General features: G+C 57.2%; 1 protein-coding gene across 1 annotated transcript; it reads left to right on the forward strand.

The window, feature by feature from the left end:
• Window positions 1–16734: 16734 nt before the first annotated feature.
• Window positions 16735–18362, forward strand: LOC135976377 (T-cell-interacting, activating receptor on myeloid cells protein 1-like). Its single transcript, XM_065571711.1, has 3 exons — window positions 16735–16937; window positions 17041–17076; window positions 17928–18362. The coding sequence occupies exons 1-3, from the start codon at window positions 16910–16912 to the stop codon at window positions 18335–18337; spliced, it is 474 nt and encodes a 157-aa protein (XP_065427783.1). The 5' UTR covers window positions 16735–16909; the 3' UTR covers window positions 18338–18362.
• Window positions 18363–25082: the final 6720 nt, after the last annotated feature.

The raw sequence follows: 25082 nt of genomic DNA on the forward strand, positions 1-25082 counted from the left end.
AAATGGGGTGTAGCTTTTGGTAAATAGTTATCCCAAAGCTACAAATGGAGGAATGTTGAGTCTGAACTTTTGATGAGCTTAAACTTAACCCAGACTTGATGTCTCTGTCTGAACTTTTAATCAAAGCTCTGACCTGCGAACTACTCATGACACCCCCCCTCCCCTTAAGTAGCCATCTCCCCTTATCTCTTTCTGAATGTACATTTTAACCTGTTTTATCCTGTAAAATCTTGTTTGATTATGCATGACCATTATGATCTGTTAATCACTTTGTTTACTTCTGTGTATAAATATTGATGCTCACCCCTAATAAACTTGCCACACTTACTCTGAAGCCTTTCAAGCTAAGGATAGTGTGAGCCCGTTGATCAACGAATTGGTGTCTGGTCTCTGACAGATTGTGAGCCCATACCAACTCCGCACGAACTCGGGTGCTGGAGAGGTGAGTGAGGACTTGCTTTTTTACCTAACACCTCATTCACACATCTAAACTAAACTAATAAGATTACAGCAGGGTTTGCAAAAATGAAGGTTGCAGCAAGCCCTTACAAAATGGAGTAAGCGTTGTAAAATGGGGTTTGCATTACAATATGGCAAACAGTGAACAGAAGTTACAGTATAGACAAGTACAATGGATGGCAAACAGTGAAGAGAAGTTACACTGCAGGCAAGTGTAATAAATGGTGAACAGAAGTTCCAATACTGAAACAGTGCAAGTCTCAGTGATTTAAGCAGGAATTGGATTGATAGTGAAACTTACAAAGGCAGCTGACTGAACAGCTATGGCTCTTAACAAGCATCTTAACTGTTAATTAGCCAGTTATTGGGGTAACCGGTTTTATGAATGAATATTGTTTAATTAATAAAACTTTACTGATGAAGTTACATTAATAAAGTGAACAATTAAAAACAATTTCATTCATCAGTTCTACAGTGGCAGCGCTGAGGGGCCCCCACTGCCCCATCATGGCATCTGCTCTCACCGCCCTCCTCCTCGGTGAGTATCAGAGACAGCCAGGGCGTGTGCCCATGTGGCGAGTCAGAGACCGCTTCTCCCTTATCCACATGACTCGTTATCCTATCAAAGAAAGCTATCAAATTGGTTTGACACGATTTGTTCTTTACAAATCCATGCTGGCTATTCCCTATCACCTTACCACCTTCCAAGTGTTTGCAGATGATTTCCTTAATTACTTGCTCCATTATCTTCCCTGGCACAGAAGTTAAACTAACTGGTCTGTAGTTTCCTGGGTTGTTTTTATTTCCCTTTTTATAGATGGGCACTAGATTTGCCCTTTTCCAGTCTTCTGGAATCTCTCCCGTCCCCCATGATTTTCCAAAGATAATAGCTAGAGGCTCAGATACCTCCTCTATTAGCTCCTTGAGTATTCTAGGATGCATTTCATCAGGCCCGGGTGACTTGCAGGCATCTAACTTTTCTAAGTGATTTTTAACTTGTTCTTGTTTTATTTTATCTGCTAAACCTACCCCCTTCCCATTAGCATTCACTAGGTTAGGCATTCCTTCAGACGACTCGGTGAAGACCGAAACAAAGAAGTCATTGAGCAGCTCTGCCATTTCCCAGTTTCCTGTTACTGTTTCTCCCTCCTCACTGAGCAGTGGGCCTACCCTGTCCTTGGTCTTCGGACCCTGCTGGCTCTGAGGCTGAATTTCCCACCACCAGCGCCAGATGGGAACAGAGTGGAAACTACACCTGTCGCTATAGCGACAGAACAGACCCAGCTACCTACTCGGAGCCCAGCGACCCTGTGCAGATCATTGTAACAGGTGAGGGGCCCAGCCCAGCACCTCAGCTCCCAGCCCCACACCCAGCCAGTGCCCAGGGGGTCTCCGTGAGCCCTGGTGCCAAGCAGATGGGACATCCAGCCAGTGAAGGTTGGGTGTGGAAGACATCTCAGCCCCCTGGAGGTGAACTGAGGAGGGAGGAGATCTTGGGCTGGTGCCTTGGTGCCCTGGATCGCAGGGTAGACCTTGACCCTGTCTCTGCCCTGTTGCTGACGCTCCACGATGGGGATGGGGCGCACTGGCCGTGCCGGGGTCTGTCTCACATCCCATCTCCCTCCCACTGCAGAGCTCAGCTCCCCCAAACCCTCCATCTCCCTGGGCCCCAGCGGGGGGGTTGCCCTTGGGGAAGCCGTGACTGTCCAGTCTCGGGCTCAGCGCCGGGGGCTGGAGTTTGTTCTGTACAGGGCTGGGGCCAGGAACGCAGACGGAGGCAGCTACACCTGCTATTATCCCCCTGACTCGGATCCGGAAACCTGATCAGAGCCCAGTGACCCCGTGCAGCTGGTGGTAGCAGGTAAGGGGTCCAGCTTGGCATCTCCGCTCCCAGCCCCACACCCAGCCAGCCACACAGGGGGGCTCCGCGGTGATGGGACACTTGGAGCCAGGCTCTGCCCTGAGCCCTGGGCCCAGCAAAGGGAACTGTCACAGATCCACCGGATCGGGGTTATGGTCCCAGCTTTGGAGCAGCCTCTGGGAGCGTCGTCAATGTGCCAGACCCCCTGGGGGATCTCACTCTTCCTTCAGGGCAAACCCCGCGGCTCCCCCGCCTCCTTAGGCTGGACCCCTGGGCCGGCTGCCCCCCGGCTTCCTGTCACGAGCGATGTTCAGAGAGTGCCACTGAGGCAGATCCTGAGGGAGCTGGGTACAATCTTGGGGAGCAACGTGCCCCTACTCCAGCCTCTGCAGGGCACCCCGCTGTGCGGGCACACAGGAGGGGCTAGGGGGCCACTGCACCCAGTGCAGGAAGTCCTGGGTTTGCCCAGAGAGAAGAACATTATAGCCGGGTCCAGCCTGGCTCCCCAGAGCCCTTGCCAAGCGGTGCCCCCATGAGCCCCTGAACTGTCCCTCGGCTCCCTCTTTGTTCAGCTTCCCGGGCGAACCCCGGCCTCCCGCTCCTCCTCAGTCCTTGGCTGTCCGGCCGGTCACACCCGGCTGGCTTCCTGCGGGAGCTGGGCCATCCATGGTGGTTAGTTGGTGGCAGGTAGCAAATGTCCCAGAGATGGGCTTTGCCCTGAAGACCCCAAACCCGAGACACCGTTCAGACATTTGTAGAGGCCTGGCCGGGAGTAAACAGCCTTTGTTCACGACCTAGTTAACCATGCAACATAGAGGAGAAACTGAGGCAAACATGGTATTTGTACAAAATATTTACAGAAATTTCCAAGGGGTAGCCGTGTTAGTTTGTAACCACAAAAACAACGAGGAGTCCGGTGGCACCTTAAAGACTGAGAGATTTATTTGGGCATAAGCTTTCGTGGGTAAAAAACCCACTTCTTCAGATGCATGGAGTGAAAATTACAGATACAGGTATAAATATACTGACGCATGAAGAGAAGGGAGTTACCTCACAAGTGGAGAACCAGTGTTGACAACGCCAATTCAGTCAGGGTGGATGTGGTCCACTCCCAGTAATTGATGAGGAGGTGTCAATACCAAGAGACGGAAAATTGCTTTTGTAGTGAGCCAGCCACTCCCAGTCCCAGCAACTAGCAGCAACTACACACCACACCACAGAAACACAAACCCAGGAAACAATCCCTGTAACAAACCCCATTGCCTACTCTGTCCCCATATCTACTCTAGTCTCATAGAATCATAGAACATCAGGGTTGGAAGGGACCTTAGGAGATCATCTAGTCCAACCCCCTGCTCAAAGCAGGACCGATCCCCAGACAGATTTTTATCCCAGTTCCCTAAATGGCCCCCTCAAGGATTGAACTCACAACCCTGGGTTTAGCAGGCCAATGCTCAAACCACTGAGCTATCCTGACACCATCATAGGACTCAACCACGTGAGCCGCGCCATCCGGGGCTCATTCACCTGCACCTCTACCAATGTGTAAGAAGTAGTAAGAAGATATATATACATACAAAGAACATGAAAAGGTGGGAGTTGCCCTACCAACAATAAGAGGCTAATTATATATGTTCCATTCTATGCACCCCATGAAGTGGGCTGTAGCCCACGAAAGCTTATGCTCTAATAAATGTATTAGTCTCTAAGGTGCCACAAGTCCTCCTGTTCTTTTTGCGGATACAGACTAACACGGCTGCTACTCTGAAACCAATCTCCCTGGACATTCGATCACAGATTTAAAAGTATCAGGGGGTAGCCGTGTTAGTCTGGATCTGTAAAAAGCGGCAGAGTCCTGTGGCACCTTATAGGCTAACAGACGTATTGGAGCGTAAGCTTTGGTGGGTCACAAATACTTCTGTTAATCTATAACAGGAGTAGGCAACCTATGGAACGTGTGCCAAAGGCGGCACGCGAGCTGATTTTCAGTGGCACTCACACTGCCCGGGTCCTGGCCACCGGTCCGGGGGGCTCTGCATTTTAATTTAATTTTAAATGAAGCTTCTTAAACATTTTAAAAACCTTATTTACTTTACATACAACAATAGTTTAGTTATATATTATAGGCTTATAGAAAGAGACCTACAAATGTTAAAATGTATGACTGGCACGCGAAACCTTAAATTAGAGTGAATACATGAAGACTCGGCGCACCGCTTCTGAAAGGTTGCCGACCCCTGGTCTATACGGTGCCACAGGACTCTGTTGCTTTTTACAGATTTAAAAATAGCCATCCTGCCACAAAAAAACTTCAAAAACAGACTTCAAAGAGAAACTGCAGAGCTACAATTCATTTGCAAATTTAACACCATCAATTTGGGCTTGAATAGGGACTGGGAGTGGCTGGCTCACTAGAAAAGCAATTTTCACTCTCTTGGTATTGACACCTCCTCATCAATTACTGGGAGTGGACCACATCCACCCTGACTGAATTGGCCTTGTCAACACTGGTTCTCCACTTGTGAGGTAACTCCCTTCTCTTCATGTGTCAGTATATTTATGCCTGTATCTGTAATTTTCACTCCATGCATCTGAAGAAGTGGGTTTTTTACCCACGAAAGCTTATGCCCAAATAAATGTTAGTCTTTAAGGTGCCTCCAGCCTCCTTGTTGTTTTTACAGAAAATTCCCACTCTGTCACAGGGAAGCCCAGCCGGGGAGCAGGGACGGAGTCACTGGGGGTGTTCGTTTGTTCCCCAGTCAGGGGGAGCAGCAGCCGCTGGAGATTCAGAGCAGAGGGAGGGGGGGATCCCTGCCCCCAGGGTGGAGTTGCAGAGCAGGGAGCTTTTCCCAGGGGGATGCTCCCCCGGGCTGCCCGCACTCAGAGGACACACGGAGGAGTCGGGGCCTAGGGGCTGCCAAGTTGGCACCATCCCCAGCCACGAAAATCCATCCCCCGCCCCCTGGAAATGACCCTGCCGATCAATGCAGCCAATCTCCCCCAGCGACAGATCTGGGAGGGGAGTGAAGCCTCCTGCTCAGACACGAATCCACCTTGAACGGGGCAGCGGGAGGCTTCCTCTGGGGGCAGCTGGGCCCATCAGTGGCCATGGCAGTGCCCTGGAGCAGTGCCCTCCCCGCGAAGCAGCCAGCATGGGAGGCGGGATACCGGGCTAGATGGGCCCGTTGGTCTGAGGCGGTGTGGCCAGGCCTGGCTGGTGCCATGGCACTGCTGTGTATGTGTGTGGGCTGGAAATGACTGTCAGGCTGGATCAGACAGCGCCCCCTAGCGCTGCGCTAGTGGGGTCAACCCTGATTGATGGGGAGAGCGCCCCCTACTGAGCCCCCCACCATACAGCCCAGCACCCCCTAGAGCTACAAATCCCCCAAATCTTACTTGCTCTTACCCCACTTGATGCCCTGGAGCCCTTCTGAAACCCTCCCCATAGAATTCCCTGTACACACAGCTGTCTTGCCCCAGAGGTGGCCGCATCTCAGTATCGGGCGAGGGGTCCCTGTATAACGAACCGCTGGCACCGTGCATCTCAGGTACCTGAGATGCCAGGGGAGCCACTGGCCTGTGGATGAGGTTCGTTATAACGAGTCACTAACGAGGGAGGATTGGGGATAGGAAAAGCCCCCCCCCTGAGTTAATCTGCCCCTCCCACCGGTGCATGCTATGGTGTTGTGCTGCCCCCTGCTGGTCCGTCCCACCCCAGCAGGGATCCAGGCTCAGCACCAGCAGTAGAGGGGACCCCCCAATACCCCCATCCCTGATGCCTGTGGGGGTGAGTGGCCGGGCGCTGGGACCGGGGGATCCCGATCGGCTCATGGGGGATTCTGGTTTGTGTCCCTCTGCAGGAAAAGGAGCAGCACCGAGACCGAGCAGGTAGGAACCCGGCTCCTCCCCCTCCCGCTCGACCTGCCTGGGTCACAGGGCTCCTGGGTTCTCTCCGAGCTCGGGGAGGGGAGTGGGGTCTAGTGGTTACAGCAAGGGGTTAGGGTACAGCATGAGGGACTCTCTGGGTGTGTTGGGGAATCTCCCTGCGGGTGGGGGGATATGACATTTACAAGGGGATTTTCTCTCTTTTGGCACCAGCCCTTTGGGGGTTTTGGAGGCCCTAGCTCAGCAAGACCCTGTCTGTGAGTAACACACCCAAGGGGGTACCAGGGTGGGGCAGGAGTCCTGGAGAGGGGAGGGGCTTGTGGGGGCTCCACCCACATGGGGCAGGGTCTGATTTACAGCTGCTGGGTGGGACTAAGGAGAGGGTCCCAAAGGTAGCCAGTGTCAGCTGAGCTTCTTGCCTCCCTCCCCCTCTAGTTCAGGGTCTCCCTCTGTGGGGCCCCCCATTCTCCCATCTCAGGCCTGGGGCTTTGTGTGTCCCCCCTTCAGTTCTCCATCAGACCTTCCCAGACAGTGACCTGCAGGGAATCCCCATCCACTCCTGGCTCCCAGCCCCCTGCTCTAACCACTAGACTCCCCTCCCCTCCCAGAGCCGGGGTCAGAACCCAGGAGTCCTGGCTCCCAACTCCCCTCCCGCCGTAACCCCCAGACTCTGCTGCCATCTCTGTGCCTCAGTTTTCTTCCCTCCCTGTAACACAGGGCTAATGACCCTGTGTGTCAGGGGAGGGGTGGCTGTGTCAGGCTCTGACCCCCTGGCTGGACAAAGGGGTTGGAGCTGGGTGTGGGGTTCTGCTCTGGGCCGGCCGGGGGTGCAGCTCAGCGGGTGTCTCTGTTCCGCAGACGCCTCCATCGGCGAAGGGAAAGAGCCACAGACCCTGGTAAGTGTCCCCCGTCCGCCCGCAGGCTCTGACCCCGAACCCTGACACACATGGGCCCCAGCAGCCCCCTCACATCAAACCCCACCCCTTTACCTGGCACACGCAGTGATTTGGGGTGGGGCTGCCGGGAGGGAGTTTGCCTTATGGGATCGCCAGCTGGGATTGCAGAGTCCAGCGAAGGGCAACGAAAATGATCAGGGGGCTGGGGCACATGACGTATGAGGATTGGCTGAGGGAACTGGGCTTGTTTAGTCGGCAGAAGAGAAGAGTGAGGGGGGATTTGATAGCAGCCTTCAACTACCTGAAGGGGGTTCCAAAGAGGATGGAGCTCGGCTGGTCTCAGTGGTGGCAGATGACAGAACAAGGAGTAATGGTCTCAAGTTGCAGTGAGGGAGGTTTAGGTTGGCAATTAGGAAAAACTATGTCACTAGGAGGGTGGTGAAGCACTGGAATGGGTTCCCTAGGGAGGTGGTGGAATCACCATCCTTAGAGGTTTTTAAGGCCCAGCTTGACAAAGCCCTGGCTGGGATGATGTAGTTGGGGTTGGTCCTGCTTTGAGCAGGGTGTTGGACTAGAACCTCCTGAGGTCCCTTCTAACCTTAATCTTCTATGATTCTATGATTGTGGTGGCGGGGGGGGGTGTTGGTGGATTCACACACACACACACACACACACACACACACACACACATCAGTGACTCTCTCCCCTCCTACCCTCAGGAGCCCGGCACCAGACTCACCTACGCCGAGCTGGACCACCAGGCGCTGCAGGCCAAGTGGTGGGGCCCAGGCCCTGCCCCCGAGCCCGCCCAGCCCAGCGTGTACGCCATGATCAACATGAGCCGGGGGGCCCCGCAGTGAGAGCCTCCCCCAGCCACGGGGCACCGGCCCCCAGGGGGTGACAGACTCACCCCCCTGCAGGGCCAGCCCCAGAGAACTCTGCTTCTACAGAAGATTTAGAGGGGACGCTGCCCTGCCCCTGCTGCAGCCCCATCCCATCGAGCTGCTGTCCCCCTGCCCCGCCCACACCAACATTTGGGGAGTTGCGGGGGGCTCATCACCGGGAGGGGGAGGTGTCACGGAATATTGGGGAACTCAGGGCCCTGCACCCCCGGCTTCCTGCGATTCACCATGACTCTCAGCCAGCCAGTAAAGCAGAAGGTTTATTTGGATGACAGGAATACAGTCCAGGACAGGTCTTGCAGGCACAGACAACAGGGACCCCCTCAGTTAGGTCCATCTTGGGGTCCCGGGGCATCCCAGCCCCCCTTGGGAGGTCAGAGCAATCTCTGCCTCCCCACCATCTCACCACCCAGCTTCCCAGACTCTGCCTTCAGCGACCCCTCCCACAGACTTTGTTCAGTTTCCCGGGCCAAGGTGTCACCTGGCTTCCAACCCCTTCCTGGGTTCTCATGTTACACGCTCAGGTATTCGCCTTTGGGCAGACTATCCCAGCCACACTCCCCTGTCAGCATTCACAGACCACAGTAAGAACAGTCCCAGTTCGTCACATCTCCCCCCTTCGAGACCGAACTGAGCAGGGTCACTTTAGCCAGTGACCCGGGGAAGTTCGAACCTACTCCCGTTCCCATGGATGCCCCCGCATCCCTCCCATTCCTTGGTGAGAATTACACCAGGCCCCTCCAGTTTCACGCCCCCCCCTTAGGTCAGGGGTGCTCGATGGCACTCGCAGTTCGCATGTGGGAAGGTTTATGCGGCCTGTGCCCTTTTCCCACCCCCATACCTCTGGGGTTCCAACTGGGTTGTGGTCTTCTCCCAGCGCTCCAGTCTGGAGGTCTGTGCTTTGGGCTCTCTTGGTTTAGAGCCGCCCTTTTAACCTTGACCACCCTCCGGAAAGGATCCTTTATGCTGGGCAAGGGTCCTAAAGCTGTTTTCCCCTTGTCCCAGGCCTTCCTCCCCCTCTGACAGGGGTCACAGGATCCGCAGTACTGTCGGACAGTAACAAAGACCCCAGGCCAGTAAAAGCTCCGTAGCAGCCTCTGCTGGGTACGCCGGGTTCCCTGGTGCCCTGAGAGGGGAATGTCATGGGCCCGGCACAGCAGCTGGCGGCGATACTTCTGGGGTACCACCAGCTGCCTCCTGATCCCCCCTGACTCCATTTTCCCTGGGGGAGCCCATTCTCGGTACAGGAACCCCTTCTCCCACAGGAACCTTTTCCGGCCACCTCGTCCCATGGTCTGTACCGCATTGAGGTCGGCCAGGTCCCTTATCTTCCGCAAGGAGGGATCTCTCTGTAACTCGGCCCGGAACTCAGCAGCTGGGACAGGGATGGCCACCTGCTCTTTCTCGCCCGCTGGGTCTGAAGCTGCAGCCTGCCTGAGCCGTGTCCCTGGGCGTTCCCTCCCCACCAGGTTAGGGTCCTGCGCCTCAGGCAAGGCACCCCCCCCAAGGCCAGGGCACAGTGCCCCTCGCTGGCTCTGACTGCGGGTCACAACCAGTGCCCTCTGGGGGTTGCTTGGCCAGTTCTCCAGGTCCCCCGCCATCAATACCTCAGTGGGCAAATACGGGTGTACCCCCACATCCTTGGGGCCCTCCTTGGCCCCCCACTTCAGGTGTACCCTTGCCATGGGCACTTTGACTGGTGTTCCGCCCACCCCCGTCAGGGTCAGGTAGGTGTTGGGCACCACCTGATCTGGGGCCACCACCTCGGGCCGGGCCAGCGTCACCTCTGCGCCCGTATCCCAGTATCCATTGACCTTCCTCCCATCCACCTCCAGGGGAACAAGGTATTCTCTCCGGAGGGACAGCCCCGCGCCTACCGTATAAACCCAAAACCCTGAGTCTGGAGCATCCAGCCCCCTAGAGGAGCTGGCCTGGAGCTCTCCTCCCCCCTTAGCAGGTGGTACTCTGCCAGCCCCACTTCCCTGGGAATGCTGCCTCTCACCGGGCTGGGTCTCTACCCTGTCAACCCTCTGTGGGTTCGGTCTGCTCAGCCTGTCCCTGAGCCTGGGGCACTGGGCCCGTATGTGGCCTTTTTGGCCACAGTGGTAGCAGCCCATGTCCCATGGGTCCCCTTGAGTGGGTCGGATGGTCCTGACGCCGGATGTTCCCCTTTGATGGGGTTTTTCTGAATTTTCCCACGGGGAGGTCCCATGGTGACTCTCTCTCTGCGTTGTGGTGGGACTGTTCCTTTGGGACTCCTCCCTTTTATCTCCTGACCGGCTCTTTACAAACTCATCGGCCAGCCGGCCTGCATGTCGCAGGTTCTCTGGCTTTCTGTCCACCAACCACAGCCTCAGGTCGGATGGGCACCGCTCATACAGTTGCTCCAGTACCAGCAGTTTGACCAGGTCCTCCTTCGTCTGGGCCCCACCAGCCCACTTGCTGGCGTATCCTTCCATGCGGACGGCTAGTTGCAGATATGAGATCTCAGGGGTTTTATCCTGACTCCGGAACCTTTCCCGGTACATCTCAGGAGTCAGCCCAAACTCACGTAGCAGGGCCTTTTTGAATAGCTCGTAGTCCCCTTTCTCTGCCTCTTCCAGTTGGCGGTACAATGCCACGGCTTTGGGGTCCAGTAAGGGGGTAAGGACCCGGAGTCTGTCCGCGGGATCAACCCGGTGCAGCTCGCAGGCCGTCTCAAAGGCCTCCAGGAAGTCATCCATGTCCTCCCCCTCCTTGCGTGGGGCCAGGATGCACTTATCAAAGCTCCGTGCAGTCCTGGGTCCCCCCTCACTCACCGCAGCCGGGGGTTCGCTGCCCTTCAATCTCGCCAGTTCCAGTTCATGCTGTCTCTGTCTCTCTTTCTCCTCCCGTTCATGCTGACGCTGTCTCTCTTCATGCTGTCTCTGTCTCTCTTCATGCTGTCTCCGTTTCTCTTTCTCCTCCCGTTCATGCTGACGCTGTCTCTCTTCATGCTGATGCTGTCTCTCTTCATGTTGTCTCTGTTGTTTACGATCCTCCAGCTCTCTCAGTTTTAGCTCTTTCTCCCATTCCAGTCAATTCCGCTCCACGGATGCTGAACGTCGCCGGGAGGATCCTCTGCTGGCCGGCGAGCTTCGCCGGGAGGATCCCCTGCTGGCCGGGGGGGTCACGGCGCCCTCGGTATTTGCTGGGCTCCTCCCCACCCTTCCCCTAGGCATAGGAAGGAGGGGTCTCGGGAAGCCCTCAGCAGCCGGCTGACCACTCCCAGCCGAGACAGACACTGGTGCCTGCGCTGCATTTGCCAGGCTGCTTCCCTGAGACACAGGGATCAGTTCATTCGCGCGATCTTCCGCCTCCAGCCGGGCAATGAGCTGTTCTTTGGTGAGCCTCCCAATGCACAGCCGCCTCTGCTTGCACAGCTCCACCAGGTCGCTCTTAAGCCGCTTGGCATACATCTTCCTGCTGGCCACTCACCGGCCTGTGTGCTCACAGCTCCCCACAGTTCCCAGGGGGCCCCCTAGTGTGCCAGCCCTTCTCGAGGTCACCACCTCTCTGCCAGGGTCGAGCTGCAGACTCCTCCGCCCCTGGGACCACTCGCTGCGATCCCCCCGGGGGACCCTGTTACTGCAAAAGTCCTTCTCGCTGGTCACACACTCCCAGGGGTAATAACCGTCTCTCTCTCACTCTTCAGCACGCCTGGTCCCCGTCAATCCCCCTTCGTTTTACTGCTCCCCAGTCACTTACTGCAGGAAGCGCCGTCCGCGGGGTGCAGTAGATCCCACCGCTGCCACCAGTTGTCACGGAGTATTGGGGAACTCAGGGCCCTGCACCCCCGGCTTCCTGCGATTCACCATGACTCTCAGCCAGCCAGTAAAGCAGAAGGTTTATTTGGATGACAGGAATACAGTCCAGGACAGGTCTTGCAGGCACAGACAACAGGGACCCCCTCAGTTAGGTCCATCTTGGGGTCCCAGGGCATCCCAGCCCCCCTTGGGAGGTCAGAGCAATCTCTGCCTCCCCACCATCTCACCACCCAGCTTCCCAGACTCTGCCTTCAGCGACCCCTCCCACAGACTTTGTTCAGTTTCCCGGGCCAAGGTGTCACCTGGCCTCCAACCCCTTCCTGGGTTCTCATGTTACACGCTCAGGTATTCGCCTTCGGGCAGACTATCCCAGCCACACTCCCCTGTCAGCATTCACAGACCACAGTAAGAACAGTCCCAGTTCGTCACATCTCCCCCCTTCGAGACCGAACTGAGCAGGGTCACTTTAGCCAGTGACCCGGGGAAGTTCGAACCTACTCCCGTTCCCATGGATGCCCCCGCATCCCTCCCATTCCTTGGTGAGAATTACACCAGGCCCCTCCAGTTTCACGCCCCCCCCTTAGGTCAGGGGTGCTCGATGGCACTCGCAGTTCGCATGTGGGAAGGTTTATGCGGCCTGTGCCCTTTTCCCACCCCCATACCTCTGGGGTTCCAACTGGGTTGTGGTCTTCTCCCAGCGCTCCAGTCTGGAGGTCTGTGCTTTGGGCTCTCTTGGTTTAGAGCTGCCCTTTTAACCTTGACCACCCTCCGGAAAGGATCCTTTATGCTGGGCAAGGGTCCTAAAGCTGTTTTCCCCTTGTTCCAGGCCTTCCTCCCCCTCTGACAGGGGTCACAGGATCCGCAGTACTGTCGGACAGTAACAAAGACCCCAGGCCAGTAAAAGCTCCGTAGCAGCCTCTGCTGGGTACGCCGGGTTCCCTGGTGCCCTGAGAGGGGAATGTCATGGGCCCGGCACAGCAGCTGGCGGCGATACTTCTGGGGTACCACCAGCTGCCTCCTGATCCCCCCTGACTCCATTTTCCCTGGGGGAGCCCATTCTCGGTACAGGAACCCCTTCTCCCACAGGAACCTTTTCCGGCCACCTCGTCCCATGGTCTGTACCGCATTGAGGTCGGCCAGGTCCCTTATCTTCCGCAAGGAGGGATCTCTCTGTAACTCGGCCCGGAACTCAGCAGCTGGGACAGGGATGGCCACCTGCTCTTTCTCGCCCGCTGGGTCTGAAGCTGCAGCCTGCCTGAGCCGTGTCCCTGGGTGTTCCCTCCCCACCAGGTTAGGGTCCTGCGCCTCAGGCAAGGCACCCCCCCCAAGGCCAGGGCACAGTGCCCCTCGCTGGCTCTGACTGCGGGTCACAACCAGTGCCCTCTGGGGGTTGCTTGGCCAGTTCTCCAGGTCCCCCGCCATCAATACCTCAGTGGGCAAATACGGGTGTACCCCCACATCCTTGGGGCCCTCCTTGGCCCCCCACTTCAGGTGTACCCTTGCCATGGGCACTTTGACTGGTGTTCCGCCCACCCCCGTCAGGGTCAGGTAGGTGTTGGGCACCACCTGATCTGGGGCCACCACCTCGGGCCGGGCCAGCGTCACCTCTGCGCCCGTATCCCAGTATCCATTGACCTTCCTCCCATCCACCTCCAGGGGAACAAGGTATTCTCTCCGGAGGGACAGCCCCGCGCCTACCGTATAAACCCAAAACCCTGAGTCTGGAGCATCCAGCCCCCTAGAGGAGCTGGCCTGGAGCTCTCCTCCCCCCTTAGCAGGTGGTACTCTGCCAGCCCCACTTCCCTGGGAATGCTGCCTCTCACCGGGCTGGGTCTCTACCCTGTCAACCCTCTGTGGGTTCGGTCTGCTCAGCCTGTCCCTGAGCCTGGGGCACTGGGCCCGTATGTGGCCTTTTTGGCCACAGTGGTAGCAGCCCATGTCCCATGGGTCCCCTTGAGTGGGTCGGATGGTCCTGACGCCGGATGTTCCCCTTTGATGGGGTTTTTCTGAATTTTCCCACGGGGAGGTCCCATGGTGACTCTCTCTCTGCGTTGTGGTGGGACTGTTCCTTTGGGACTCCTCCCTTTTATCTCCTGACCGGCTCTTTACAAACTCATCGGCCAGCCGGCCTGCATGTCGCAGGTTCTCTGGCTTTCTGTCCACCAACCACAGCCTCAGGTCGGATGGGCACCGCTCATACAGTTGCTCCAGTACCAGCAGTTTGACCAGGTCCTCCTTCGTCTGGGCCCCACCAGCCCACTTGCTGGCGTATCCTTCCATGCGGACGGCTAGTTGCAGATATGAGATCTCAGGGGTTTTATCCTGACTCCGGAACCTTTCCCGGTACATCTCAGGAGTCAGCCCAAACTCACGTAGCAGGGCCTTTTTGAATAGCTCGTAGTCCCCTTTCTCTGCCTCTTCCAGTTGGCGGTACAATGCCACGGCTTTGGGGTCCAGTAAGGGGGTAAGGACCCGGAGTCTGTCCGCGGGATCAACCCGGTGCAGCTCGCAGGCCGTCTCAAAGGCCTCCAGGAAGTCATCCATGTCCTCCCCCTCCTTGCGTGGGGCCAGGATGCACTTATCAAAGCTCCGTGCAGTCCTGGGTCCCCCCTCACTCACCGCAGCCGGGGGTTCGCTGCCCTTCAATCTCGCCAGTTCCAGTTCATGCTGTCTCTGTCTCTCTTTCTCCTCCCGTTCATGCTGACGCTGTCTCTCTTCATGCTGTCTCTGTCTCTCTTCATGCTGTCTCCGTTTCTCTTTCTCCTCCCGTTCATGCTGACGCTGTCTCTCTTCATGCTGATGCTGTCTCTCTTCATGTTGTCTCTGTTGTTTACGATCCTCCAGCTCTCTCAGTTTTAGCTCTTTCTCCCATTCCAGTCAATTCCGCTCCACGGATGCTGAACGTCGCCGGGAGGATCCTCTGCTGGCCGGTGAGCTTCGCCGGGAGGATCCCCTGCTGGCCGGGGGGGTCACGGCGCCCTCGGTATTTGCTGGGCTCCTCCCCACCCTTCCCCTAGGCATAGGAAGGAGGGGTCTCGGGAAGCCCTCAGCAGCCGGCTGACCACTCCCAGCCGAGACAGACACTGGTGCCTGCGCTGCATTTGCCAGGCTGCTTCCCTGAGACACAGGGATCAGTTCATTCGCGCGATCTTCCGCCTCCAGCCGGGCAATGAGCTGTTCTTTGGTGAGCCTCCCAATGCACAGCCGCCTCTGCTTGCACAGCTCCACCAGGTCGCTCTTAAGCCGCTTGGCATACATCTTCCTGCTGGCCACTCACCGGCCTGTGTGCTCACAGCTCCCCACAGTTCCCAGGGGGACCCCTAGTGTGCCAGCCCTTCTCGAGGTCACCACCTCTCTGCCAGGGTCGAGCTGCAGACTCCTCCGCCCCTGGGACCACTCGCTGCGATCCCCCCGGGGGACCCTGTTACTGCAAAAGTCCTTCTCGCTGGTCACACACTCCCAGGGGTAATAACCGTCTCTCTCTCACTCTTCAGCACGCCTGGTCCCCATCAATCCCCCTTCGTTTTACTGCTCCCCAATCACTTACTGCAGGAAGCGCCGTCCGCGGGGTGCAGTAGATCCCACCGCTGCCACCAGTTGTCACGGAGTATTGGGGAACTCAGGGCCCTGCACCCCCGGCTTCCTGCGATTCACCATGACTCTCAGCCAGCCAGTAAAGCAGAAGGTTTATTTGGATGACAGGAATACAGTCCAGGACAGGTCTTGCAGGCACAGACAACAGGGACCCCCTCAGTTAGGTCCATCTTGGGGTCCCAGGGCATCCCAGCCCCCCTTGGGAGGTCAGAGCAATCTCTGCCTCCCCACCATCTCACCACCCAGCTTCCCAGACTCTGCCTTCAGCGACCCCTCCCACAGACTTTGTTCAGTTTCCCGGGCCAAGGTGTCACCTGGCCTCCAACCCCTTCCTGGGTTCTCATGTTACACGCTCAGGTATTCGCCTTCGGGCAGACTATCCCAGCCACACTCCCCTGTCAGCATTCACAGACCACAGTAAGAACAGTCCCAGTTCGTCACAGGAGGGGACACATTGACGCAGCTTTTATGTGATTTTACATCCTGTTAATCTCCAGATTTGTAATAAACACAGAACTACAAACCAGCCCCGCTGGGCAGCTCCCAGCCCCCCTCTCCCTGCGCTGGGAGTGTGTGTCACACCTGGGGGAGATGGGATTGCTCCTGGGGGGGAGGGGGCAGTGGGCCCTCCTGCTCTAACTACTACACCCCAGTCCCCTCGCAGAATCAGGATATATTACAGGGTCACTGCCAGGGAATCAGGTTTACGTTGAGTTTCACTGGCAGTAGCAGAAACAGGAAGCGAGCGCTGGCTCTGGACACACTTCCCCTTCTCATGGATTTTTCGGCTGCTGCTTTAGCAATTTAGGATGTAAATTTATCCCTCCCCTCTCCTCACCTCACAGGGGCCAGAAACCACCCCCCAGCCCCCCACCCCTCTGTCCCGTCTCTGTCTCACGCCACTTGGCTAAGAACACCATCTGCAGTGACACTACCTGGGAAGGAGGTTGGCCAGGTCCCTCCACCCTCATGCTCCAGGGCGGGCGCTAAGCCCAGCTGGGTCAGGAAGGAATCTCTGCCCCGCTCCAGGGTCGATCTGTGGGGAGCACTGTGTGTGTGTGTGGGGGGGGGAGCCCTCCTCTGCTCTGAGCTGCAGCTCCAGGGATGCTAGGTGAGTTTGTTGGAAAAGGTCAGGGCAGCCTGGGCAGCTCGGATACCTCCTGAGATTCCCCCATTCCCAGCTGGTCTCCGGACTGGTCAGCTCCCATGTGGGGCTGGGAGGTGATCGGGGGTGCGGGGAGCAGGCAGCTGCAGGAGGGGATGTGGTTTGCTGGGCATTGCAGGGATCTGCATCCAGTGTTGGCATGTTTAAATCTAACACTGTCTTTGCTCTGACAGTGTTATATTTGGCCTGGAGATTGCAGAGAAACCATCTGATGGGGAAGAAAGAGGCCGAGCGCATCACGGGCTTCCTGGGACTGCAGCCCCCGGCGCAGTTCCTCATTCCGCTCACACTCGGGCCTCAGACTGGGTGGAGCTGGAGACCGGGGTGTTGGTGGCAGCGCTGAGGGGCCCAACTGCCCCGTCATGGTGTCTGCTCTCACCGTCCTCCTCGGTGAGTATCAGAGACAGCCAGGGCCCACTGGGGGGATCTGAGACCACGGTGTAGAATCCAGTTGCTCTGGGATCTGGTCTCTAACAATGCGTCTCCTTTCCAGGCTGCTGGCTGGCCGGGCAGAGCGGGGTGTTTGGAGGTGAGTATCTGTGGGCAATGGGGCAGCTGGGGGAATTTCCACATTAAGGATGAGGGATGTGGGTGCGGGGTGAGGGGCGCAGATCCCCCAAAGGGATGATCCTGTCAGACCTCTGCTCCCCTCCACACCCAGAGGTGGGGACTGAGACCTTGCCCCACTCATTACAGGGATGGGCACCACACAGGTTGAATTCACCTGCACTCAAAGCTCTACCCGCAGGAAATACAGAGTGAAGGCACCAGCCACCCCGCAGTGCCCCTGAACTGTGCCCGCCGGCACCGTGCAGAGCGGAGCTAAATCCCCAGCGGCTGAGAGCGGTTTGGGGTGGAGCAGAGCCAGAGTTTGAGCCCCAGAGGTGGGCAGGAAAACGTTAGAACGACTGGGGGATTTTGCAAACACATGTTTTTTTGGGGGGCCCTCTCCTGGGAGCCTCTTGCTCAAAGGACTCAGATTCGTCCCGCGAACCCCACCCCGCACTCCTGTGCATACAGCACATTGCCGGACAATTGGGGTAAATGTGGTTTTTAGAAGATTTTAAAGAATAATCCACGTTCAGCCCAACTCCAGCAGAGCTGCAGCTCGGCTACAATGTTCAAAAAAAGAAAGAGGGTGACTCTGGTCTCAGCCCCTGGGGTCAATCCGGAGTCACCCCTGAATGCAGCGGGGGCAGGGCGGAATTGACCCTGCATAATTAAAGGAAACAGAGACTGGAAATCTCCTTTCCACCCTGCTGCGTCTCCCCAGGGACGGGCGGGGGGTAAAACGCTGGAGCGACAGATGGGCAGAGGATTGAGTCAGACGGACGCAGTATGTGTCACCCCCACTTACTGCCTGTTTGTTTGTGAATCCAGAGGGGTCCTACCCCAAACCCTCCATCTCCGTCAGCCCCGGTGGGGTGATCCCTGTGGGGGGAAACGTCACCATCCGGTGTCGGAATCAGCACCAGGGCATGAGGTTCCTCCTCTACAAGGCTGGAGATGGGAACTATCTGACTTACACAGACCCTGCTGGCTCTGAGGCTGAATTTCCCATCACCAGCGCCAGACGGGAACACGGTGGCAGCTACACCTGTCGTTATGCCGACAGAACAGGACCAGCTAACTACTCGGAGTACAGCGACCCTGTGCAGATCATTGTAGCAGGTGAGGGGCCCAGCCCAGCACCTCGGCTCCCAGCCCCACACCCAGCCAGTGAATGTTGGGTGTGTGGGGGAGATCTTGGGCTGTTGCCTTGGTGCCCTGGATCTCAGGGGAGACCTTGACCCTGTTTGTGCCCCGTTGCTGACGCTCCACGATGGGGATGGGGCGCACTGGCCGTGCCGGGGTCTGTCTCACATCCCATCTCCCTCCCACTGCAGAGCTGGTGCCTTGGTGCCCTGGATCTCAGGGGAGACCCTGACCCTGTTTGTGACCCGTTGCTGACACTCCACGCTGGGGACAGGGCGCAGTGGCCGTGCCTGGGTCTCTCTCACCCCCGTCTCCCTCCCACCACAGAACTCAGCTCCCCCAAGCCCTCCATCTCCCTCAGCCCCTGCAGGGGGGGTCGCTTTGGGGGGAGCCGCGACCGTCCGGTGTTGGGGTCAGCGCCGGGGTTTGGAGTTTGTTCTGTACAAGGCTGGGGCAGGAATGCAGCAGCGCAGGGCGGGGATTCGGCTGGGGTCAAATTTCCCATCCCCAAATTGAGCCGGGCAGATGGAGGCAGCTACACCTGCTATTATCCCCCGACTCGGATCCCCACACCTGGTCGGAGCCCAGCGACCCTGTGGAGGTGGTGGTAGCAGGTGAGGGGCCCGGCTCGGTGTCTCTGCTTCTAGCCCCAGGCCCAGCTGGACACTCGTGGGGGCTCCACACCGATGGGCCACTCAGAGTCAGGCTCTGCCCTGAGCCCTGGGCCCAACAGAGGGGATGCCCGGCCGGGGAGCGGGGACAGAGTCACTGGGGCGTCCCAGCCAGGGGGGAGCAGCCTCCTACCCTGCACATGGTCTGACGCTGCCCTGGTCACAGCGGTGTCGGGCGCCTGCCAGTCGAGCATTAAGCGACGTGGCCCCGTCTGTCACGGTCGGGTCATTCTCTCTCTTCCTCTCCCTGGGGGAGGTCTGTGCCCACCGCAGAGGGTCTGGTCTGGGGCGGTTTGGGGGGTCAATGGCCACGTTGCCCTGGGTCAATAATGGAGCAGGCCGGTCGGGGCAGGGCGCTGGCCTTGGGGCCAGAGGTCGGGAGGTTTGCGGGGCCGTTGGCTGCTGGGGAGCTCGTTCTGCAGCCTGGGCCTGGCCCCAGAGGAAGTTCTGTTCCCTGCCCAGATGAGCCTGACCCTGATTGTGGCCGGGCCGGAGGCAGGGAGCCGTCACCCCGGGGTCCCCCCAGAGCTGTGGGCTGTTGTCGGGTGTCTGCCCTGCAGCTGGGGGCCGGCATGCGGCACCCGGGCTAGCTCTGATGGAGCTGAAAATAACAATGGAGCCGTGGCCGGGCAGGACTAGCCGCTCGCGTGTGCACCCAGCACCCTGGGAGACTTGTCCTCAGCCGGCCAGCCTGTGCTGCTGCAGTTAGCCTGGCTATGCCCACGTGTCCCCAGATCAGGCTGGACCCCATGAATGGGGCAGGGGCCATACACGGGCATATGAGGAGCCCAAGCACTAGGGAGCCGCAGCTCAGTGTCTGTGGGGCTGGGAGCCCAGCTCGCAGGGTCAGGTTTCTGGGTGGGGGGAACTCTGGGATCTGGGAGAGAATCTGCCTGGCGCCCCCAGGATCTGCCTGTGGCTGGGGCCGGCCAGGTCTGGCTCTCACAGCCTGTCTCCTGTGCGCAGATCCCAGCTTACCCAGACCCTCCATCTATCTGAGCCCCACTGGGGTCACCGCCCCAGGGGCAGACGTCACCATCCGGTGTCAGGGGCAGCGCCGGGACGTGAGGTTCTTCCTGCACAAGGCTGGAGACCTGAACCCACAGCGACACATGGACCCTGCTGGGGACAGGGCCGAGTTCCGCATCCCCACCGTGGGCTGGCAGCACGGAGGGAACTACAGCTGCAGCTACCGGCCCCGATCAGAGCCCTTCGTCTCCTCAGAGCCCAGCGACCCCGTGCAGCTGGAAGTAGCAGGTGAGGGTCCTGGCTCGATGTCCCCGCTCCCAGCCCCACACCCAGCCAGATCCTCCGGGGGCTCCACACCGATGGGCCACTCAGAGTCAGGCTCTGCCCTGAGCCCTGGGCCCAACAGAGGGGACGCCCGGCCGGGGAGCGGGGACAGAGTCACTGGGGGGGTCCCAGCCAGGGGGGAGCAGCCTTCTACCCTGCACATGATCTGACGTTGCCCTGGTCACCGCGGTGTCGGGCGCCTGCCAGTTGAGCATTAAGCGACGTGGCCCCGTTTGTCACGGTCGGGTCGTTGTCTCTCGTCCTCTCCCTGGGGGAGGTCTGTGCCCACCGCAGAGGGTCTGGTCTGGGGCGGTTTGGGGGGTCAAAGGCCACGCTGCCCTGACGGAGTAGGCTGGAGCAGGCCGGTCGGGGCAGGGCGCAGGCCTTGGAGCAAGGGGTCGGGAGGTTTGCGGGGCTGTTGGCTGCTGGGGGAGCTCGTTCTGCAGCCTGGGCCTGGCCCCCAGAGGAAGTTCTGTCCCCTGCCCAGACGAGCCTGACCCTGATTGTGGCTGGGACGGAGGCAGGGAGCCATCACCCCGGGGTCCCCCCAGAGCTGTGGGCTGTTGTCGGGTGTCTGCCCTGCAGCTGGGGGCCAGCGTGTGGCACCTGGGCTAGCTCTGATGAAGCTGAAAATAACAATGGAGCCGTGGCCGGGCAGGACTAGCCGCTCGCGTGTGCACCCAGCGCCCTGGGAGACTTGTCCTCAGCCGGCCAGCCTGTGCTGCTGCAGTTAGCCTGGCTATGCCCAGGTGCCCCCAGGGCAGGCTGGACCCCGGGAAGGAGGCAGGGGCCACACACGGGCATATGAGGAGCCCAAGCACTAGGGAGCCGCAGCTCGGTGTCGGTGGGGCTGGGAGTCCAGCTCGCAGGGCCGGGATTCTGGGTCGGGGGTGTGACGTTATTGACATAAACTGGGACCGTATAGATCATTGTTGCAACCAAGGTCCTGTAGTGGCACCCAAATCTTGTATAAAGGGGGTCAAATGGGGTGTCTAGGATAAGGTTATGGTTTACTGGTTATGATTATGCTGTCTATATGTGTGTATCAGTTTTGTAGTCGAAGTTATGAATATTGGCTCTATACTGTCTGTATGGCAAACTTATGCTATGCTTCTGGGTGACATCCCAGACAAGCTGAGATTAGCTCTGCCTAGCCTGCTTGATGGCCCATTAAGGACCATCAGCTATACAATGGACCCATTAAGAGAAGGCAGATACGCCTTGTAACTCAGCAAAGTATGCAGGGACTGGCCCATGTGACTCCAGACTCCGTTTTGCTGTAATTTTCCACAGTAAGAACAAAGAGGTGTTCTTACACCTGGAAAAGACTATATAAGGCTGATGCCTCATCTCCATCTTGTCTTCAATCCTGCTTCTTACCTCTGGAGGAACTTTGCTACAAGCTGAAGCTTTGAACAAAGGACTGAGGACCCATCCCAGCGGGGGATGTATTCCAGAGACTTGATTTGAACCTGCAGTTTATTCTATCGCTGCTGCAAGCCTGAACCAAGAACTTTGCCATTACTGTATGTAATTGATTCCATTTAACCAATTCTAACTCTCATCTCTATCTTTTTCCTTTTCTGAATAAACCTTTAGATTTTAGATTCTAAAGGATTGGCAGCAGCGTGATTTGTGGGTAAGATCTGACTTGTATATTGACCTGGGTCTGGGGCTTGGTCCTTTGGGATCAGGAGAACCTTTTTCTTTTACTGGGGTATTGGTTTTTATAACCATTTGTCCCCATAACGTGTGGCACTGGTGGTAATACTGGGAAACTGGAGTGTCTAAGGAGATTGCTTGTGAAACTTGCGGTTAGCCAGTGGGATGAGACCGAAGTCCTCCTAGTCTGGCTGGTTTGGTTTGCCTTAGAGGTGGAAAAACCCCAGCCTTGGGCTGTAACTGCCCTGTTTTAGCAATTTGTCCTGAGTTGGCACTCTCAGTTGGGTTCCGCCAGAACCGCACTGTCACAGTGGCGTAGTTGGGCTTGGATCCACAGAACCAGGTCAATGAAGCTTTGGGTCAGAACCCCACGCTATCCAAATTTGAATTTTGGGATTGAGAGTTTTGTTGGTTAAAGAGCTGCTGCAATGGCTGAGCAAAGAGCATATGAGGGACTTGGCAAAAAAGCCCTGGAAAATTTGTGTTCAGAAAAGAGGATAAGCTTTAGAAAGAAAGCTACAAATCAAGAACTGAGAAATCTGTTAATAGCCAGTGATCAGGGGGCAAGAGCACAGCCCTTACCTGAGGCTGCAGAAGATGCAGAAAAAATTAGGATGCAAAGGGTGACAAGTAAACTGCAATTTGAGCATGAACAGAAGCTAGCAGATATTCAATTGCTGGAGAAGCAAAAAATAGCAGAGTTGGAGAGAGAGAAAGAAGCTGCTGAGAGAGCGAAAGAAGCCGATCAAAGAAAGAAGGAGGCTGATGAGAGAGAAGAGAGAGCTCGTAAGGGGCGTCTAGAGCTGCTCGCTGCTGAGCAGGAGACTCGCAAGATGGAACAGGAGACGGCCAGACTTCAGCTCCAAGTAATGGAAGAGCGGAGAAAGTCATCCCCACCTGGTGCTCCACTTCCCCCCGGCCATGAGAAAAACTGGGAAAGGATGTGTCCCATTTACAATGATACTGAGGATATAGAGGAGTTTTTGTCTACCTTTGAACGCCTCTGCAATCTGTACCAGATCCCTGAGGGTCAGCGAATGCCTGTCCTGCAGACCAGACTGACTGGAAAAGCCAGGGAGGTATTCAATGACTTGGGGGAACAAGACGCCTTAGATTATGAGCGGTTTAAGGATTCTGTGTTAAGACGGTTCAAGGTTACTCCTGAATCTTACAGAGTTAAGTTTAGAGAGTTTAAAATGTCTAAGGATTGTACTTTTGTAGAATGTGCTCATAAGCTGATGGGTTTTGTCAAAAAGTGGGCTATGGGTGCCAAGGCGCATGGGAGTTTTGAAAAACTGCTGGATTTAATAACTTTGGAACAGTTCTTAGACATTGTGCCTGACCATGTGAGAGCAGCTGTGTGTGACAGGGACCCTGAGTCAGTCCTAGGGGCAGCAGAGATTGCGGATGCCCATACCCAAAACAGGGCTTGAGAAGGGTGTAAAACCCTGGGGAAAACTGATCACCAGTCTCCCCAGTTCAAGAGGAGGGAAGGATTTAAAAATAAACCTGACTCTTCTAAAGGAGTTCAAGGGGGCCCGGAGGGTAGGAACTCACATCCCAGGACGGAACAGGTTACATGCTATCACTGTGGTATCCTGGGCCACATAAGACCAGACTGCCCGACACTGAAGGGCAGCCCAAAACCAGCAACCCCAAATGCCACGGCCAATGCTAACCCTGTTGTTGTAAACTCACAGGCAAGCCACACAGAGCCCAGCATTGGTGCCCTGTGTGCAAATGCTGTTTCTGTGGTCTCGGAAGAATTTGACCTTAAAACTCACATTAAAGCTAAATATGGGGGAAATAACGCAGAGTTTATTAGCAGTGCAGAAGTGAATGGAGTGAGGTGTATGGCATGGAGGGACACCGCAGCAAATATTACTCTGGTTAAAGCAAGTCTTGTCAGGAAGGAAGATTATTTGCCAGGTGAAGATGTAACTGTTGTAGCCTTATCTAAGTATTTTGTCAGGGTGCCTTTGGCTAAAATCCACCTGAAATGGAAGGGATTGGAGGGCACCATGGTTGTGGGAGTGTGACAGGGTCTGTAGCTCACCGCTGTGGCGCCTCCTCCTGGCCGCTTCGGGGAATTAGTTTTGTGCCAGTAGAGCGTCCTCTTTGGGTGGCGTCCAGCCTGTCGTCTCGCCTCTGTGGGGTGCACGGACGTGCGTTGCTCCCGACGTCGGCATCCTCTTCCGGAGCACTGCCCTCCGACAGTGTCCCTTTGTCCAATCACACCCCTTCCGGGCGGGGGGTAAACAACAGCCCCACACCTTCAAGTCCAATCCTCACAGTCTAGGATCTGGTGTGGTTCTGACCGGCCGCTCCCTGCGGCCTGTGGCTGTGCGTGGGGTAGCACAGCAAACAAAGGGGGAAAAAAGGGGGGGGGGGGGGGACACTCAGGCCCGCCCACTACTCTGAGTCCCGGTCCAGAGGCCCTCGGGTGACAGTCTCACTGTCTTCCTTCTCCTTCCTCCTCTGACTATCCCTCTGGACCGCTTCCCCAACAGCCCTTCGCTATGCTAGGCCTCCTCCTCCCAGGCCTGCCGCCTAGCAGGCTATGGAGTAGGGCCTTCTCCCACTCTCTCAGGCTGGCCTGCACTGCGCTGTCCGTGGTGCTGGCCTCCCAGCTCTGGAGATAGACCTTCCCCTCTGAAGGTCTGGGACAGACTGACTGCTCCTGCTCTGGGCAGCCTTTTATATGGCTAAGCCGGGCCGTGATTGGCTGGCTCCAATCTGCCTTCTTATTGGCTCCCAGTAAGCCCTCTCCTGATTGGCCGCGCGTCTACGCAGGCGCCTAGGCCTGCCGCAGCCCAGTCTCTCTAAGTGTGGGGTAATCGCCCCACCACACACCCTCCCCCTTAAGAACCCTCCCGGGGGGGGGTATCCTAACCGGCCTAAGCGACCTACAGTGGCTCGGCTTACCGGCTCAGAGTCTAGAAACTTAGCCCTTGTCACTGGGCCCTATGGCCTACTGGCCCCAAAGTCCCGGAAATTAGTCTTTGCCAACGGGTAACCCGGCTTATCCACCGTCTCAGCGGGGGGGTCCCACCGAAACACGCTGAGGCTTACCGGGTCCGACGTACCAGTCCGTCTCTTCCCTTAAGCTGCCTCCTATCGGTTCCGCTGCCAGAGTGTCCCACGGATCTCCTGATTCTCCACGGGTCTCGTGGTCCACCGCCTCGGCTGGTCCCTCCCACAGTGAGGCTCCCTC

The sequence above is a fragment of the Chrysemys picta genome, chromosome 17, assembly GCF_011386835.1.
Source record: "Chrysemys picta bellii isolate R12L10 chromosome 17, ASM1138683v2, whole genome shotgun sequence".
NCBI classification, from domain to species: Eukaryota; Metazoa; Chordata; order Testudines; family Emydidae; genus Chrysemys; species Chrysemys picta.

Bases quoted from the DNA above. Each gene is read 5' to 3' on its own strand.
- LOC135976377 (XM_065571711.1), top strand. From the start codon at position 16,910: ATGGTGTCTGCTCTCACCGTCCTCCTCG. The intron at 16,938-17,040 runs GTGAGTATCAGA...TCTCCTTTCCAG, and splicing joins TGCTCTCACCGTCCTCCTCG to GCTGCTGGCTGGCCGGGCAG. The intron at 17,077-17,927 runs GTGAGTATCTGT...TTGTGAATCCAG, and splicing joins GCAGAGCGGGGTGTTTGGAG to AGGGGTCCTACCCCAAACCC.